Genomic DNA, 16,818 nt, shown 5'->3' with positions numbered 1-16,818 from the left:
ATAATTTTTTTCAAATGAAATCGCATGTCTATTTTAATCCATTTTAATTATGAAGTGAGTTGACAAATATTCATGCTTAGCATTACGTGATAACGTTATTACGTTACGGCACCATTTGTATTACTTTGATTAATGTAAATAATTATAGTTCTAAAATTGGCTTATATTCATCAAAGCAACATATTTTCCATGATATAGCTAGTGACCATTCCATCTTGTGGCGAACCATGATCCTCCAAATAAGATTCTTGAATACGATCTCATACAAGTTTTTATTTTTGTTTTTATTCTTGTTTTGGTACAAAATAAAACTTTCAAATATAGAGAACCAATCCAGATTAACAAGAAACTGACCGACACAACAATCGTGGGAAAGCCATATAAGAGAAGAAGAAAATTTCAAATATCACAACCAAAAAGAAATTTTTTTTTGAGAATGAAGGCTTTGCAATGAATGTATGAGATCAATTTCCACATAAACACGAGAGAAGCAACGGAGTTCCGTCTCCATTAGCATGGGACGGCAAGTCCCGGCTCAACGTTCTTTCGTCCGCCCACGATCCCAATTGAGGAGGAGCTACACGCCCTCCATCGAACAAAGGGTTGGAGTCTGAACCGGGAGAAAAGTCGTCGACTCCATATGCGAGGGGGCTCGGGACGTTTGATCTTCTGTAGTTTGCACCGGCAGCTGCTCTCCTCTCTGTTTCAAGAAAATGGCCTAGGGACGTGTTCATGGTCACAGCATCAGTGCTCTGCCTGGAACAAAGGGATAAAAACCATGTCCTGGATTTGTAATTCTTCTTGTTTCTAACTGCAGCGGGTTCGGGTAGTCGTCTCCGCGTGGATCTTCGGGAGAGCTCGAGGATGTTGGAAATGCCGATGAGGCTGCCTAGAGTGATGCTTCTGTCGTGGAAGAAGGAGCTGGTGGACTGCAAGAGATGTGGAAGAGTATCCCATTATAATCTTGTTACACCATTCCAATTAAATATATATTTATATATGTATATAATTAATCTTCCATAATTCAAGAAAACTATATATATTATCTAAATGTAAAGTGATCAGTATGAGAATCCTAAAATCTACTTCAACCACTTATGCATTATGTATTTCCTAGCTACTACCTCCACTATCTATTTATATTATGAACCACTTACTCAACTATCTATTTGTTTTCTCAAAAATAGCATGCATTTTCATTGGAAAATTATCCAATTCGTCAAGTAAGTTGTCCTGTTTGTTATTTTCCAACTGTTCTAATTTATCAAAATTAGGTTTTAACCTTGTAAATTTGTAATTTTTTTGTTTTTATTTTAGTCCTAACATGCTAATGTATTCAATATCACCCTTAGCACTTCTTAAATATGATCACAAATAAACAAAAAAACAAATAAACAAACAAAGTTGCTGGATTAAGACACGATTTTGACGAGTCGAATGATGGAAATAGAAACAAAACAATTCATAGGACTAAATTAAATAACTACTTTTTTATGTTATACATACATATCACATATGTGTTGATGATAGCTTCTCGAATTATGAGGATGATGACGGTTAATGAGATGCACTATGTGTGAGTCACACAACTTGCTTCTCATATATATCTATGAAATCAACCCACAAATTTTGTCTCTGTTTAAAAATGTTTTAATAATGTTGAACTATCCACTCTAGAAACCAAAATAAAAACCCACAAGAGAATAATCAAGCTCAAGAAAGTAACAACAACAAGACATAATCGATGAAAACACACAACCAGCAAGAACACACAATAATGAAGACACCGAGATTTACTTGGTTGGGATTACCAAATCCTACATCCAAGGTTCTGGGAATTTTCCCATATGAATTCACTAATCAGCAATATCATCAAGTTCGATACAACATCGGTAGTACATACATCAACCCTAAGCTATGACAGAAACTCGGGTTAAAATGATCAAGAACAGATATAAAAAGGTTCTTCGAAGATCCAGCTCAATGAAGATGATCTTCGATCTTGATTATTCAATCCAGACGCAAGCCCCTTTTGTGTTCTTCCAGATATGATCGAAAATGAAGAGAGATTCCAGCTATTGGGAGTTCTTTTGTGTATCACAAGTCTTATCCCTTCAACTACACTGATCCGCCTTTTTATTAGACATAACTGCTCCTTAAAAGTCATAACCAATCCAAGATTAACTCCTAGCCATTGGATCAAGACTTAACTTCCAAGACTAATCTTGACCCTTCATTGCAACTAATTGCAAAGTCAACATAAAGTCTTCCAAAATCTCAACCTTTGACTGTATTTGTTGCATTCCTAGTTAATCCATCTGAGTTCCCATTTGTCAGTTGAGTTTAAATCACTTTACCAGTTTAAGCAAGCTCAAAGCTTGGTTGAGTTTGCTAACTAGTATAACTTCATCTGAGTTCCCATTTGTCAGTTGAGTTTAAATCACTTTACCAGTTTAAGCAAGCTCAAAGCTTGGTTGAGTTTGCTAACTAGTATAACTTTTGTCAACATGTCGGCCGGATTAATTAATGTGTCTATTTTCTGGAACTTCACCAAACCCCTGGCTATGACATTTCTCACAAAATGCAATCTCACATCTATGTGTTTTGTCCTTTCGTAAAACACTGAATTCTTAGAAAGATGAATTGCACTTTGTGAGTCACAAAAGATGGTGACATCTCTCTGTTCCAGGCCCATTTCTTTTATAAAACCAGCAATCCAAAGTCCCTCTTTCACAGCTTCAGTTAGACTTATATACTCTGCTTCAGTGGTGGATAAAGCAACCACACTTTGCAAATTATATTTCCAGCTTACTACATTACCTCCAACTGTAAACACATAACCTGAAATAGATCTTCTCTTATCTACATCCGCAACATAATCGGAGTCACAATAACTAGTGACCTCACATGTGTTTGAAGTAGAGTTTGAGTACTGAAGTTTCGGAGTTGTAGTCCCCTTTATGTATCTTAGTAACCATTGTACTGCTTTCCAATGTTCCTGTAGTACCTAAAATCCAATCTACTAATTCGCATATATTAAATTAAATAATGTTATGATTATTTTTTTTTTTAGGTTTAATTGATTTAAATTCTTTATTTGAATTATGTGTTAATGGAATATTATTTATCTATTTAAATGATTTTATTGTGCAACTTATTTGTTCATTTTTTTTAAAATAACTTTTGTGTAGCGGTTTGTTATTTTAAATTATTTTAAATGCTTAGCTTATTTATTTTAGAGCTTTTATCTGTCCAAATCATTTTAAAAGATTTTTATTTCTGCTTGTGTATTTATTTAAATTGCTTTTAAACATTATTTTAGTTTGTTTAAAATATTTTAATCGCTCTGCCTATTATTTAAATATTTTACTCCTCGCTGTGACATCAAAATATCTAAGTATTGATTTTAATTGCTTAGATTTAATTACTTAAGTTTTCTTTAAAGTTTAAGTTGCTCAAATATTTTCAGTTATTTATTATTGAGATTCTTGAGTCAGTAACTTCCGGTTTCGGTGTTTGGAGATGGTGGATTTCGGCGGTAAATTTCAAGATTTTTATTTTAAAAAGTTAAGTAGGGAGGAAGGAAGAAATTAGACGAGAGTTTTAAAGTTAGAAGTTTCCAGGTATCAAAAATCATTTTTATCGCATTCTTGGGCTTATTCTTTAATTTTTTCAAAAGTTAGAATTTTCTTAAACCCGGATAAGTAAAATTCAATATAACATTTTAATTTGGGGTTTTTAAACTTATGAATTTTATAAGTGTAAGTTTAGTAGGCAAAACTTGTAGTACTTTAAAGCAACACTCACACCTACTTTTATATATTTACACATATGCTTACACAAACATGTACACCTCACACACAACTTTTAAACCTAAAACAAAAGCATAACACAAACCCTAGCCCTTTTATTTTCCCAAGTAGCCGCCCCCTTCATCTTTTCTCTCCAAGTTTTCCTCCAACTCATCGGCTCTTCTCTTCTAGCCGCCTTCGACCGCCGCCGCCACCTTTCCGCCTCCACCACCACTGGAACACGCTCCCAAGGGTGTGTAGCAGCTGTTGGTTTTACTTTTTCAGCTGGTTTCATCTCTTTATTCCTGAATTTTTCGAGAATAGGCAAGTATATGCAATTCTTTGGCCTCCAAGCTAGCTATTATGTTCTTGTGCTAAATCTTTTTTTTTTTAATTTTTGAAATGCCTATTGTTTTGACATGTATGGTTTTGGTTTTAAGCATTTTCAGTAGGGGGTTATGTTTAAATTTTGGATTTTAGCTATGCATGAAGTTTAAAGTGTCGTATTGGTAAATTGTGACTTGAGACATGAAAGGTTTGATGCATATAGCAAATTTTTGAAATTTTCAAAAGTGTGCATGCCCTAATTTCGAGATTCATATGGTGTTTGAGCTGAGTTTGAAGTATGTTATGAGGATTACATTGTTTGTCATTTGTTTCATTGGTTGTTCAAAGGGTTAATGCATTTTGGTGCAAGTTCTTGTTCATTTTTCGAAATGATGGGTTGAAGTGTGGTTGAGGGCTGCCTAGGTGTTTGTTTTAAGTCCCAAGAGATGTCATTAGGTTGGTTTTGTGGGTTGGAAAGAAGTAGAGTTAAGGAAAGGGAACATAGGGTTGGATTATTGATGTAGAGTGTTGGAATGCATTGTGCAAGGGCTACTGATTTCGGGCAGGGGAGTCATCATTTCAGGTTTGGTCGAGTCTTGGGCTAGTCCTAAGTCAAGGTTAAGTTGTTGTGGTCGCGTCGGTATAAATTGGGCTTGATCCGGTTAAGTTTTGATTATGTTTAGGGTCATTCAAGTTCAAGGGTTGGAGCAGAATTTTAGAGCAATGTGTGAGCTGTTGGATTTTTTAATTAAACTGAACGTTTTGAGAAACTATGGATGGGTGAGGACTGGTCCTAAGTCAAGTTTAGGATGTTGTGGTCGTGTCGGTCCGATTTGGGAGCGAATCGAGTTAGTTTTGGTCAAGTTAGGAATTTCTCAAGTCGGGATGACTGGTGCAGAATTTTGTCAAGTTTGTGGGCTGCCCGAAAATCCGTTTTGATCGGGTTGCTCGGGTTGTCTTCGGAGGTCATAACCTAGTTCATGGGTTAGAAGTGTTTAACAAGTTTCGGTTCAAGCGGGATTGGATTCGGTTAAGGTAAGATAGAGTTGAGGATTTTATGGTTTGATTGCTCAGGTTAAGACACGTTTGAGAAAAATTGAAGTATAAGTTGGGTATCTAGCTTAGGGGAAGCCACTCACTCACCTATTATCCATATTTTTGAGTTGGGTTTTCATTCCTTAAAGTCGCATATTCGTGTGCGTGAGTCTCATATTCGAGTTGATCAAAGTTTAAAACAGATGTTGCATTTCTTGTGCATCTTCAGAAAGTTAAAGTTTCAAGTCAAGAAAGAAAAGTTTTGAATAAAGTGAATTGATTTGTGAAACAGAGGGGTTTGAAGGAGTTGGAAAAATCCTGATTTCCCTTGCCAACAGAGGGGTTTGGAGGAGTTGGGAGAAATCCTGATTTCCCTTGCCAACAGAGGGGTTTGGAGGAGTTGGGAGAAATCCTGATTTCCCTTGCCAATAGAGGGGTTTGGAGGAGTTGGGAGAAATCCTGATTTCCCTTACCAACAAAGGGGCAATGCGACGTCGGGCGTATTCTCGATGTCCTTGCCGACATAGTGCACTGCAGCCATGATCGATCAAATTATTAAAGAAAACGTCACAATCAATTATCTAAATTCACAGAAAAAAAGTAAAGTTCAAAGAAAGTTTATGAAAGTTTTATGTTCAGTTTCATGTTTAGTTTCAAGTCATGTTAAGAAAGTTCCAAGTCTCATAGCGTGAGTTGGCGTGAGTTAACTACTTACAGTTTGTAAAATTCTCATTTACCATGCAACTTTTCATTTTAAGTTTCAAAGTATTATATGAATAGTACTTTAAGTATTGCCACAGGTATTTTTAACCCTTGTTATTTCACTGCCTATACTTGTTGAGTCTTTAGACTCAATACGCTTGCTTGGTGCAGATTAGTTTATTGTTGAGATCGAGGGGCAATATTATCGAGAGGACTGCGAAGCGGGCACGACACATCCCTCCGACCTATGCTAGACTTCCGCAAAGAGTTTACTTTCATGCTTTTAAGACTTTCTTTTTTTGTTGAATGGTTAAGTGTAAGCTTAAGGATTTATAGAATTGTTTAAGGGTATGTAAAAGTCGAATTGTTGAACTTTTGTATGTTGTAATTTCAGAAGTTTATGTTTATCATGATTGTTTTCCTTTTTGGTGTCTTTTACTAGTTGAATTGAATTTGAGTTGAGACTGGTGGTATGTTGTATTTTCAAACAAGTCATGACAAAATTTTTATAAATCAATATTTTCTTTATTATTTAATTTAGTTTAGAAGTTTGGGTCATTTCAGTTGATATCAGAGCAATGGTTCTGGTTTGGGTTATGCCTACTGCCGGTTGCAAGAAACTCGAGAAGTCTCGCCTCAAAGTCTGTAAGTTTTAAGGAATTTTTATATGTTAGACGAATTTGAGACTATTACATTAAATGTTTTGATGTCATTTTTTTGTAAATATTTTCAAACTAGATGCTTAATTTATTTAAATGTGTAGCTCAATGTTTTTATTGTTTAAAAAAAATTTCTTTTAGTAGTTTTAATTGTACTATTCAAATGATTATTTTTATAACATGCGGCTTCAAGTTAAACGGAGTTGGTGTACCAATATTCCTTCCAGTTTTGGACAATACGTGTATGTTGTTTGAGTTATCAGGTATTGCTAGCAAGTTTTAGGAGATATTAATTGATGTGCCTTTGTAGTAATTTATTCTCTTATGGATGGAATTTTAATCAGGTACAACTAAGTGAATAGTTTATTTAGAAATTTCTAGACGTGTGTTTAGTCAGAGAAGTTTATGAATAGACCTCATGTGAAGACTTGGGTTACGAACTTGGTTTTATATTATTATGGATAGTTTGAGTTTTCTTTTGTTATTTGGGCAAATATGATTTTATGAAATAGTGAGTCGGTTACTATGAGTCTTTCAATTATTTGAACTATTATTTCAAATATTATTTCCTTTTTCCTCTTTTGTGCACATATCCCTTGCAACATATATTTTCGAATATCCAAAATATTTTTACGCATCCTTGTGCATTTATGAGTTCGAATGATGTCAATCAACGTTGTATTCTGCTATTTTTGCATTGGTCGAACTTTTATTAGACCTTGTTCATATTTCGCACTTCTTGAAATTTTTCTTCGGTTCTAGAAACTACATGTTGATGTGAGTAAGTTTCATTTTGTATTTTATTGGTGATCTACTTGCTTCGTGTGGGTGACACCTGAATATGTTTTGAAACCTTAGTTTATCTAATTATTGACATGTGTGGACTTCTCCCGAATGAAGCCACACCGTTTGCCTTAATTGTGCTTTGATTGTTTGAGCATAATTTCATTAACCATGGATGAGTGATCACGAGATTTGTTATCTTGTTGGCTCATATTCATTATTCTCGGAGCATCCATTATTATTCACCCATACCTAGAATTTAATTATGAGTGAGTTGTTTTCGCTTATCAAGATTTTTATTTTCAGCTCGTTTGTTTGTAATGTTTGCATTATTTCATTTCATATTAAGCAGCATTACTTGTATGTCTATTTCCTTTCATGATCCATCATGATGAGGATTTGGGTGGATCATAACTTCAATTATTATTTCAAACTCTTGTGTAGAAAATTTGCTTGTAGCCGCATAATGAGTGTTTAGACCGTTGGGAATTAGTGTTAGTGCTGGATAAAATCCTAAGTTATTGTTGTGATCCTAGGATTGGCGACTATCAATTATATCTAGTTCTAGCAAGTAGACTGCTAGTTAGTGAACTAATTGAATGGATTGTTTCAATTTTAAATAGGATCGTTAAGAGTTAACAGATGATTTTGGTAAGCTGAGTGACGGGTCAGTCGCGAGATGGGAAAATAGAACTGTCCTTAGAATACTTTTGGGTACTTCACATTTCATTCCTAGATTTTGTGAATGTCGACCGGTAAGACTAATGAACCAACTATGGACATAGAATGATGAATAGAATATTTAGAAAGTTTTCTGGATAAGCTGTAGATTTATTTACCAGTAAAATGCTAGGGTACTTGAGGAACAATGAGAAAGAATTTTCAATCGAATTACAAACTCTTTGAGTTGTCCAATTGCATACTAAGTTCTTGAAATATGAATTCAGGTTGTACATAAAGTAATTTGGGAATTTTTGGATTTTCAGACTTGCTGTCAAGTTGAACTAGAGATTTGAGATATGTCTTCAGGCGATATGTAGGAATTGTTTGGTAATTAGAGAACCATCTAATCCAATAAGTGGATAATAGCTCGTAGTATATTTTGACTTGAAGTGTAATTATGGATTTCTTAGTCGTTGCATCTAGGATTGGACATAGTCCAGGATTATTAAGCAAAGTACTGTAAATAAGTGGCATAGGCCTCTAGAATTTCAATTTGGTTATTAAGTGTCCTTGAAGGTATCATTGTTTCGTAATATTATTGATTTGGGTATATAAGGAAATTAACTTGTTTGTTGGTCCTTATGCAATTGGTGAAGAGATAAATTGATAAGTTGTTTATCGTTTGGGAATGCAACAAAGTTTGGATGTGGAAGTATGGGTCAGATCCGTATCGTTTTCTTGAGAGCTGATGAGATAGAATTATATAGTTCCCTTAGCTATCCTACTTAGAAAAGTTTAGTGTTTAGTTTCCAAGTATTTTAGGAACTTGTGGACTTCTCAGGAGTTCGAGTTCTAGATCTTATGTGTTAAGTTTAGTCGGTAAATACACATTAAGCGTAGTTTCATTGTTAGAAAGCTTTTAATTTATAGTAGAGGACGACATAACTTATTTATGGGTTATACGGAATCTATTGCTTGAAGGGGTGATTAGGGATTTAAGGTCATCGAGGTAAGGAAAATTATCGGATATTTTAGGACTTTAGGTGACGAATTAAAACTTTTAAAGTCACATTGGAGCAGTGATTTGAAATCTCTCTTAGGACACAATCATTTGGGAACAAATAAAAATTGTGAATATTTATTGCAGTAAGAGTTAGTCTGATCATTGATGATATAGATATCAATAAGTATCAAAGTGCGTAGCGAAAGTTTTTTTTTTTTGCGTCAACTCATGTGGGTGCACGGTAAGAAAAGTTAGTGCCGATAGGGTCTAGTGTATCTGGACCTAGTTAGTAAGTCCTGAATTTCAAGGACGAAATTTCATTTAAAGGGGGAAGGAATTCTAGTACCTAAAATCCAATCTACTAATTCGCATATATTAAATTAAATAATGTTATGATTATAATTTTTTTTAGGTTTAATTGATTTAAATTCTTTATTTGAATTATGTGTTAATGGAATATTATTTATCAACTTAAATGATTTTATTGTGCAACTTATTTGTTCATTTTTTTAAAAATAACTTATGTTTAGCAGTTTGTTATGTTAAATTAGTTTAAATGCTTAGCTTATTTATTTTAAAGCTTTTATCTGTCCAAATTATTTAAAAAGATTTTTATTTCCGCTTGTGTATTTATTTAAATTGCTTTTAAACATTAGTTTAGTTTGTTTAAAATATTTTAATTGATCTGCCTTTTATTTAAATATTTTACTCGTCGCTGTGACATCGAAATATCTAAGTATTGATGTTAATTGCTTAGATTTAATTACTTAAGTTTTCTTTAAAGTTTAAGTTACTCAAATATTTTAAGTTATTTATTATTGAGATTCTTGAGTCAGTAACTTCCGGTTTCGGTGTTTGGAGATGGTGGATTTCGGCGGTAAATTTCAAGATTTTTATTTTAAAAAGATAAGTAGGGAGGAAGGAGGAAATTAGACGAGAGTTTGAAAGTTAGAAGTTTCCGGGTATCAGAAATCATTTCTATCGCATTCTTGGGCTTATTCTTTAACTTTTTCAAAAAGTTAGAATTTTCTTAAATCCGGATAAGTAAAACCCAATATAACATTTTAATTTGGGGTTTTTAAACTTAGAAATTTTATAAGTGTAACTTTAGTAGGCAAAAGTTGTAGTACTTTAAAGTTGTAGTACTTTAAAGCAACACTCACACCTACTTTTATATACTTACACCTATGCTTACACACACATGTACACCTCACACACACCTTTTAAACCTAAAACAAAAGCATAACACAAACCCTAACCCTTTTATTTTCCGAAGTAGCCGCCCCCTTCATCTTTTCTCTCCAAGTTTTCCTCCAACTCATCGGCTCTTCTCTTCTAGCCGCCTTCGACCGCCGCCGCCACCTTGCCGCCTCCACCACCACCGGAACACGCTCCCAAGGATGTGTAGCAGTTGTTGGTTCAAATTTTTCAGCTGGTTTCATCTCTTTATTCCTGAATTTTTCGAGAATAGGCAAGTATATGCAATTATTTGGCCTCCAAGCTAGCTATTATGTTCTTGTGCTAAATCTTTTTTTTTATTTTCGAAATGCCTATGTTTTTGACATGTATAGTTTCGGTTTTAAGCATTTTCAGTAGGGGGTTATGTTTAAATTTTGGATTTTAGCTATGCATAAGTTTAAAGTGTCGTATTGGTAAATTGTGACTTGAGACATGAAAGGTTTGATGCATATAGAAAATTTTCGAAATTTCCAGAAGTGTTCATGCCTTAATTTCGAGTTTCATATGGTGTTTGGGCTGAGTTTGAAGTATGTTATGAGGATTACATTGTTTGCCATTTGTTTCATTGGTTGTTCAAAGGGTTAATGCATTTTGGTGCAAGTTCTTGTTCATTTTTGAAATGATGGGCTGCAGTGTGATTGAGGGCTGCCTAGGTGTTTGTTTTAAGTCCCAAGAGATGTCATTAGGTTTGTTTTGTGGGTTGGAAAGAAGAAGAGTTAAGGAAAGGGAGCATAGGGTTGGATTATTGATGTAGAGTGTTGGAATGCATTGTGCAAGGGCTACTGATTTCGGGCAGGGGAGTCATCATTTTAGGTCTGGTCGAGTCTTGGGCTAGTCCTAAGTCAAGGTTAAGTTGTTGTGGTCGCGTCGGTATAAATTTGGCTCGATTCGGTTATGTTTTGATTAAGTTAAAGGGTTGGAGCAGAATTTTAGAGCAATGTGTGAGCTGTTGGATTGTTTGATTAAACTGAACGTTTTGAGAAACTATGGATGGGTGAGGACTGGTCCTAGGTCAAGTTTAGGATGTTGTGGTCGTGTTGGTCCGATTTGGGAGTTGAGAGAAATCCTAATTTCCCTTGCCAACAGAGGGGTTTGGAGGAATTGGGAGAAATCCTGATTTCCCTTGCCAACAGAGGGGTTTGGAGGAGTTGGGAGAAATCCTGATTTCCCTTGCCAATAGAGGGATTTGGAGGAGTTGAGAGAAATCATGATTTTCCTTACCAACAAAGGGGCAATGCGGCGTCGGGAGTATTCTCGATGTACTTGCCGTCATAGTGCACTGCAGGCATGATCGATCAAATTATTAAAGAAAGCGTCACAATCAATGATCTAAATTCGCAGAAAAGAAAGTAAAGTTCAAAGAAAGTTTATGAAAGTTTTATGTTCAGTTTTATGTTCAGTTTCATGTTCAGTTTCAAGTCATGTTAAGAAAGTTCCAAGTCTCATAACGTGAGTTGGCGTGAGTTCACTACTTAAAGTTTGTAAAATTCTCATTTACCATGCTGCTTTTCAGTTTAAGTTTCAAAGTATTATATGAACAGTATTTTAAGTATTGCCACAGGTATTTTTAACCCTTGTTATTTCACTGCCTATACTTGTTGAGTCTTTAGACTCACTACGAATTCTTGGTGAAGATTAGTTTATTGTTGAGATCGAGGGGCAGGTTATCGAGAGGACTGCGATGCAGGCACAGCACATCCCAATGACCTATGCTAGACTTCCGCAAAGAGTTTACTTTCATTCTTTTAAGACTTTCTTTTTTTGTTGAATGGTTAACTGTAAGCTTAAGGATTTATAGAATTGTTTAAGGGCATGTAAAAGTTTAATTGTTGAACTTTTGGATGTTGTAATTTCAGAAGTTTATTTTTAGGGATGACAATGTGGCTGGTCTAAACCCGCCCCCGCATCAAACCCGCCCCGACGGGGCGGGTCTCGGGTTTGGCCAAACCCGCCCCGGACCCGCCCCGCCAAAGTATTATATATATATAAATTTAAAATATTCATGTATATATATAAATATAATATATATATGTAATATTAATAATATATAATTATATTATTATACTAAATAATTTAAACTTGTGAGAATAATTTATTTTTTGTTTTAAATATTATAAATCTATATTTGAAATTAAATTTAATGATATTTGTTAATTTTAAATTTTTTATTTTTTTATTTTAATAAATTTAAAATTATTTAATTTATGGCGGGTCCAACGGGTCTTACCCGGATTGGACCCGCCGGGTTCGCGGGGCAGGGTGGGGCGGGTCCAAAAGGAGGCGGGTCGGGTCCCGGGTTTAGCCAAACCCTCCCCAGACCCGCCCCGTTGGCGTGAGTTCACTACTTACAGTTTGTAAAATTCTCATTTACCATGCGGCTTTTCAGTTTAAGTTTCAAAGTATTATATGAACAGTACTTTAAGTATTGCCACAGGTATTTTTAACCCTTATTATTTCACTGCCTATATTTGTTGAGTCATTAGACTCACTACGCTTGCTTGGTGAAGATTAGTTTATTGTTGAGATCGAGGGGCAGGATTATCGAGAGGACTGCGATGCAGGCACAACACATCCCTCCGACCTATGCTAGACTTCCGCAAAGAGTTTACTTTCATGATTTTAAAACTTTGTTTTTTTGTTGAATGGTTAACTGTATGCTTAAGGATTTATAGAATTATTTAAGGGCATGTAAAAGTCGAATTGTTGAACTTTTGGATATTGTAATTTCATAAGTTTATTTTTATCATGATTGTTTTTCTTTTTGGTGTCTTTTACTAGTTGAAGTGAATTCTTGAGTTGAGACATGTGGGTTGTTGTATTTTCAAACAATTCATGGCAAAATTTTTATAAATCAGTATTTTTTTTATTATTTAATTTAGTTTAGAAGTTCTGGTCGTTTCAGTTCCTCTCCTAGTTTACTCAAGTATCGGCTTACCAGGCCTAATCTATATGAGATGTCAGGTCGAGTGGAGACCATTAAGTACATAATACTTCTTACAACATTAAAATAAGGAACATTCTCCATATGAATAGCCTCCAACTCTTCTTGATCCTGCTGAACTGCCTTCAACTTAAAATGAGCCCCAATAGGTGTGTTAACAGCTTTTGAGCCAGCCATCTTGAAGAGATTTAGGACCTTGTCTATGTACCTTTCTCGAGATAAAGATAGTATCCTCAACTTTCTGTCTCTTATTATCTCAATTCCTAATATTTGTTTTGATGCACCAAGGTCTTTCATCTCAAATTCCGAGTTGAGTTGGTGCTTTAGCTTCTGAATCTCCTTAATATCCTTACAAGCTATAAGCATATCATCAACATAAATCAATAAGTATATAAAAAAACTGATTTTGAAGCTTCTTAGAATACACACAGCTATCAAACTTTGATCTAACATATCCTTGATGTAACATAAAGTCATCAAACCACTTATATCATTGCCTTGGTGATTGCTTTAGGCCATAGATAGATCTCCTTAACAAACGCACTTTTCCATCTCGATGGCCTACTTCAAATCCTTTTGGTTGGGCCATTAAAATCTGTTCATCAAGATTTCCATGCAAGAAGGTTGTTTTTACGTCTAGTTTCTCAAGCTCCAAGTCTTGCATTGCAGTAATTGAAAGTAAGATTCTGATGGATGAGTGCTTAACTACAGGAGAGAACACTTCATGGTAATCAATTTCTTCTACCTGTGAAAACCCCTTAGCAACTAATCTATCCTTGAACCTTGGCCCTTCAACACCTGGAACTCCTGGTTTTCTTTTAAAGATCCATTTGCAGCCAATCACTCTCTTATTTTTAGGTTTATCAACCAATTCCCACTTGTTGTTCTTGATGAGAGATTTGAACTCAATCGATGAAAACACACAACCAGCAAGAACACATAATAATGAAGACACCGAGATTTACTTGGTTTGGATTACCAAATTCTACATCCAAGGTTCTGGGAATTTTTTCATATGAATTCACTAATCAGCAATATCATCAAGTTCGATACAACATATCGGCAGTACATACATCAACCCTAAGCTATGACAGAAACTCGGGTTAAAATGATCAAGAACAAATATACAAAGGTTCTTCGAAGATCCAGCTCAATGAAGATGATCTTCGATCTTGATTATTCAATCAAGACGCAAGCCCTTTTTGTGTTGTTCCAGATATGATCGAAAATGAAGAGAGATTCCAGGTATTGGGAGTTCTTTTGTGTACGTATAGCATGTCTTATCCCTTCAGCTACACTGATCCGCCTTTTTATTAGACATAATTGCTCCTTAAGAGTCATAACCAATCCAAGATTAACTCCGAGCCATTGGATCAAGACTTAACTTTCAAGACTAATCTTGACCCTTCATTGCAACTAATTGCAAAGTCAACATAAAGTCTTCACAAATAAAGCAGGGATGGATAATATAAAAATCGTAGTGAACTGAGATTGCATAGTCCAAGAAATCAAGGACATAATTGAAGGCCATGTGAAAAGAGTAAAGTGCATCCGCTGCAGCTTTCGACTTTTATTGTGGCAGAGGGCCCATTATACACATACATCTATATATATATATGACACACTTGCAGTTGCAGATGACCACCGAATTGATGCCAATTCTTTCAGTAAAATGCGTGTTTTTGACCCCATTAATTAATTATATATCAGCGAAACACTAAAAGAAAAAAAGGGAACGTATTATAATGAGGACTGAAATCAGTTATGATTACCGACAAATAGTTTGGACGAGAGACCTTTAACAAATCTTGATATATATATATAGACACATCCATTTCTTCACACATTAGAATTTTTTTTTCGGAAGTAACATTCATATATAGATAGTCTTGAGATAGTATCTAAACAACAAAAGAGTTAAAAATGACTATGTTATCTTTATCTTTGAATTTATAGTCTTGTTGTTTCTCCTCATGTTTCAGGAACTCAACCGTCACATTTTAACATAAAACTATCCATTTACTTTTTAACCATTAATATCAAACGACGATACAACAGAATCCCACTTTGATGAACATGAATGCATTATAAAAATATATATATAAAAGAAGTAATTAATTACCTGGATGTCAAGATCGGAAGAAGAAAGAGAAGAAGAGAGGGGGGAGCGAGTGAGCAAAGTGTTGAAAGAGAGGGAAGTATTAAGCTCACGATTTCTGAGATTGAGTGGTTGCAGCCCCAGTGGCCACCCTTCTTCCTGTACATTAACAATTTCTTTCTCATCGATCATATATATAACTGATCAAATTTGTACAGAATTAATATATATATTTTTTTTTACCTGTTCAGCCATGTGGTGTAATTGGCTCCTCCTCCTGCGGAAGATTGAACGGGGCTAGCTATTTATTGGGCGGCGGGGTGGCTTCTTCATTCCGAGGGAAAGAATTTTTACCAGTTTAAATCTTCTGGTGCAACGTTGGACTAGAAAAAGAAATGTACGAGTGGAGCAACAACATGGGTTTGCCCTTTGGGATTTATTAATTAATTAATTATGGTGCATACTTCCTACTCCATTATTTATATATATATATATATATATATATAAACTAGCTACGATCGTAATATTTGAATATAATTTTATGATCTTTTAATAAGACATAATCTCTATTAGAATGATTTTTTATTATTATAAATCTTATAATAAATAAGCTAAATAATCAACCCGGTGGGCGTAATATATACTAAATTTAAATTTGTAGAAATAATAACCAAATATGTTTGATAATTAAAACATAAATGAGAGTAGAATGATAAAAACATAAAAATAAATAAAAGGAGTAATATTCAACATTATTATTTTAATAAATATGTTTGATTGATACGATATAAACAATTAATACAATTTACAGTGATAATTCTAAAAGATGAAGATGAAGAATGATATTTATATGAAAGGAGTAAAAACATACATAAAACAAATAATATTTTTGTCATATTGGTTTGCAAAATAATCAATTGTTTGAGTCACAGCTCATAGATTGAAAAAAAAATGTCTTGATTTGTGCGGTTTCATTCGTAAGCTGAAAAACAAAGTTGGAACTATTAATAAAATAATGATAAAATAAAAATTTGGCTCATTTTTGCGGTATAGCTCATAGTTTCAGAACCGTGCATATAACAATAGAAAGATTGTGAATGTTGTATAAAACTAAACTCAAAAAATAAAACAAAATATACATAATCGCACAACAGTAAGAAGGAAGCTTGGAAACAAAATAACACCAACAGACCATAGATCGGCAGTGTGGTTATATAGCAATGCTATTAATCCATCCTTACCTTTAATAGACCGCAAGACAATTGTGTTTGCAGACATAACCAAAATTACGAAGCTAATAGACGATATGACAAAAAAAGGACATGAAATAAGACATGCGCTGACATATTCATTAAGCAGTACTAGAAATAACAAATCATCATATTCCCTATGAATCTCCGAATGTGAAACAAACTAATTTTTTTTAAGGAATATGAGACACCAATTTTTTCCCATTGATGAGATTTTTCGGTTTTCGATGTAATTTCTTCAAATGTGTTGAACAACAAGAAGCGGTTGTAGTTAGAAAGGAAGTTGGATTAAACTGCCTTAACCAACACTGCCATGGATGAGATTCT

The 16,818-nt window shown here is 34.4% G+C and overlaps 1 protein-coding gene across 1 annotated transcript; it reads right to left on the bottom strand.

Moving 5' to 3' along the window:
• Window positions 1–253: 253 nt before the first annotated feature.
• LOC140893059 (uncharacterized protein At3g17950-like) lies at window positions 254–15,628 on the bottom strand. Its single transcript, XM_073302133.1, has 3 exons — window positions 15,485–15,628; window positions 15,266–15,400; window positions 254–929 (listed from the first exon to the last, which is right to left on the bottom strand). The coding sequence occupies exons 1-3, from the start codon at window positions 15,494–15,496 to the stop codon at window positions 465–467; spliced, it is 612 nt and encodes a 203-aa protein (XP_073158234.1). The 5' UTR covers window positions 15,497–15,628; the 3' UTR covers window positions 254–464.
• Window positions 15,629–16,818: the final 1,190 nt, after the last annotated feature.

Source organism: Henckelia pumila, chromosome 3 (genome assembly GCF_033568475.1).
Source record: "Henckelia pumila isolate YLH828 chromosome 3, ASM3356847v2, whole genome shotgun sequence".
Taxonomy (NCBI): domain Eukaryota; kingdom Viridiplantae; phylum Streptophyta; class Magnoliopsida; order Lamiales; family Gesneriaceae; genus Henckelia; species Henckelia pumila.
This window is presented reverse-complemented; position numbering and strand designations above follow the sequence as displayed.

Excerpts from the sequence above, each read along its gene's own strand:
- LOC140893059 (XM_073302133.1), bottom strand. Across the intron at positions 930-15,265 it reads CTTCCGATCTTGACATCCAG|TCCACCAGCTCCTTCTTCCA; the intron begins GTAATTAATTAC and ends CATCTCTTGCAG.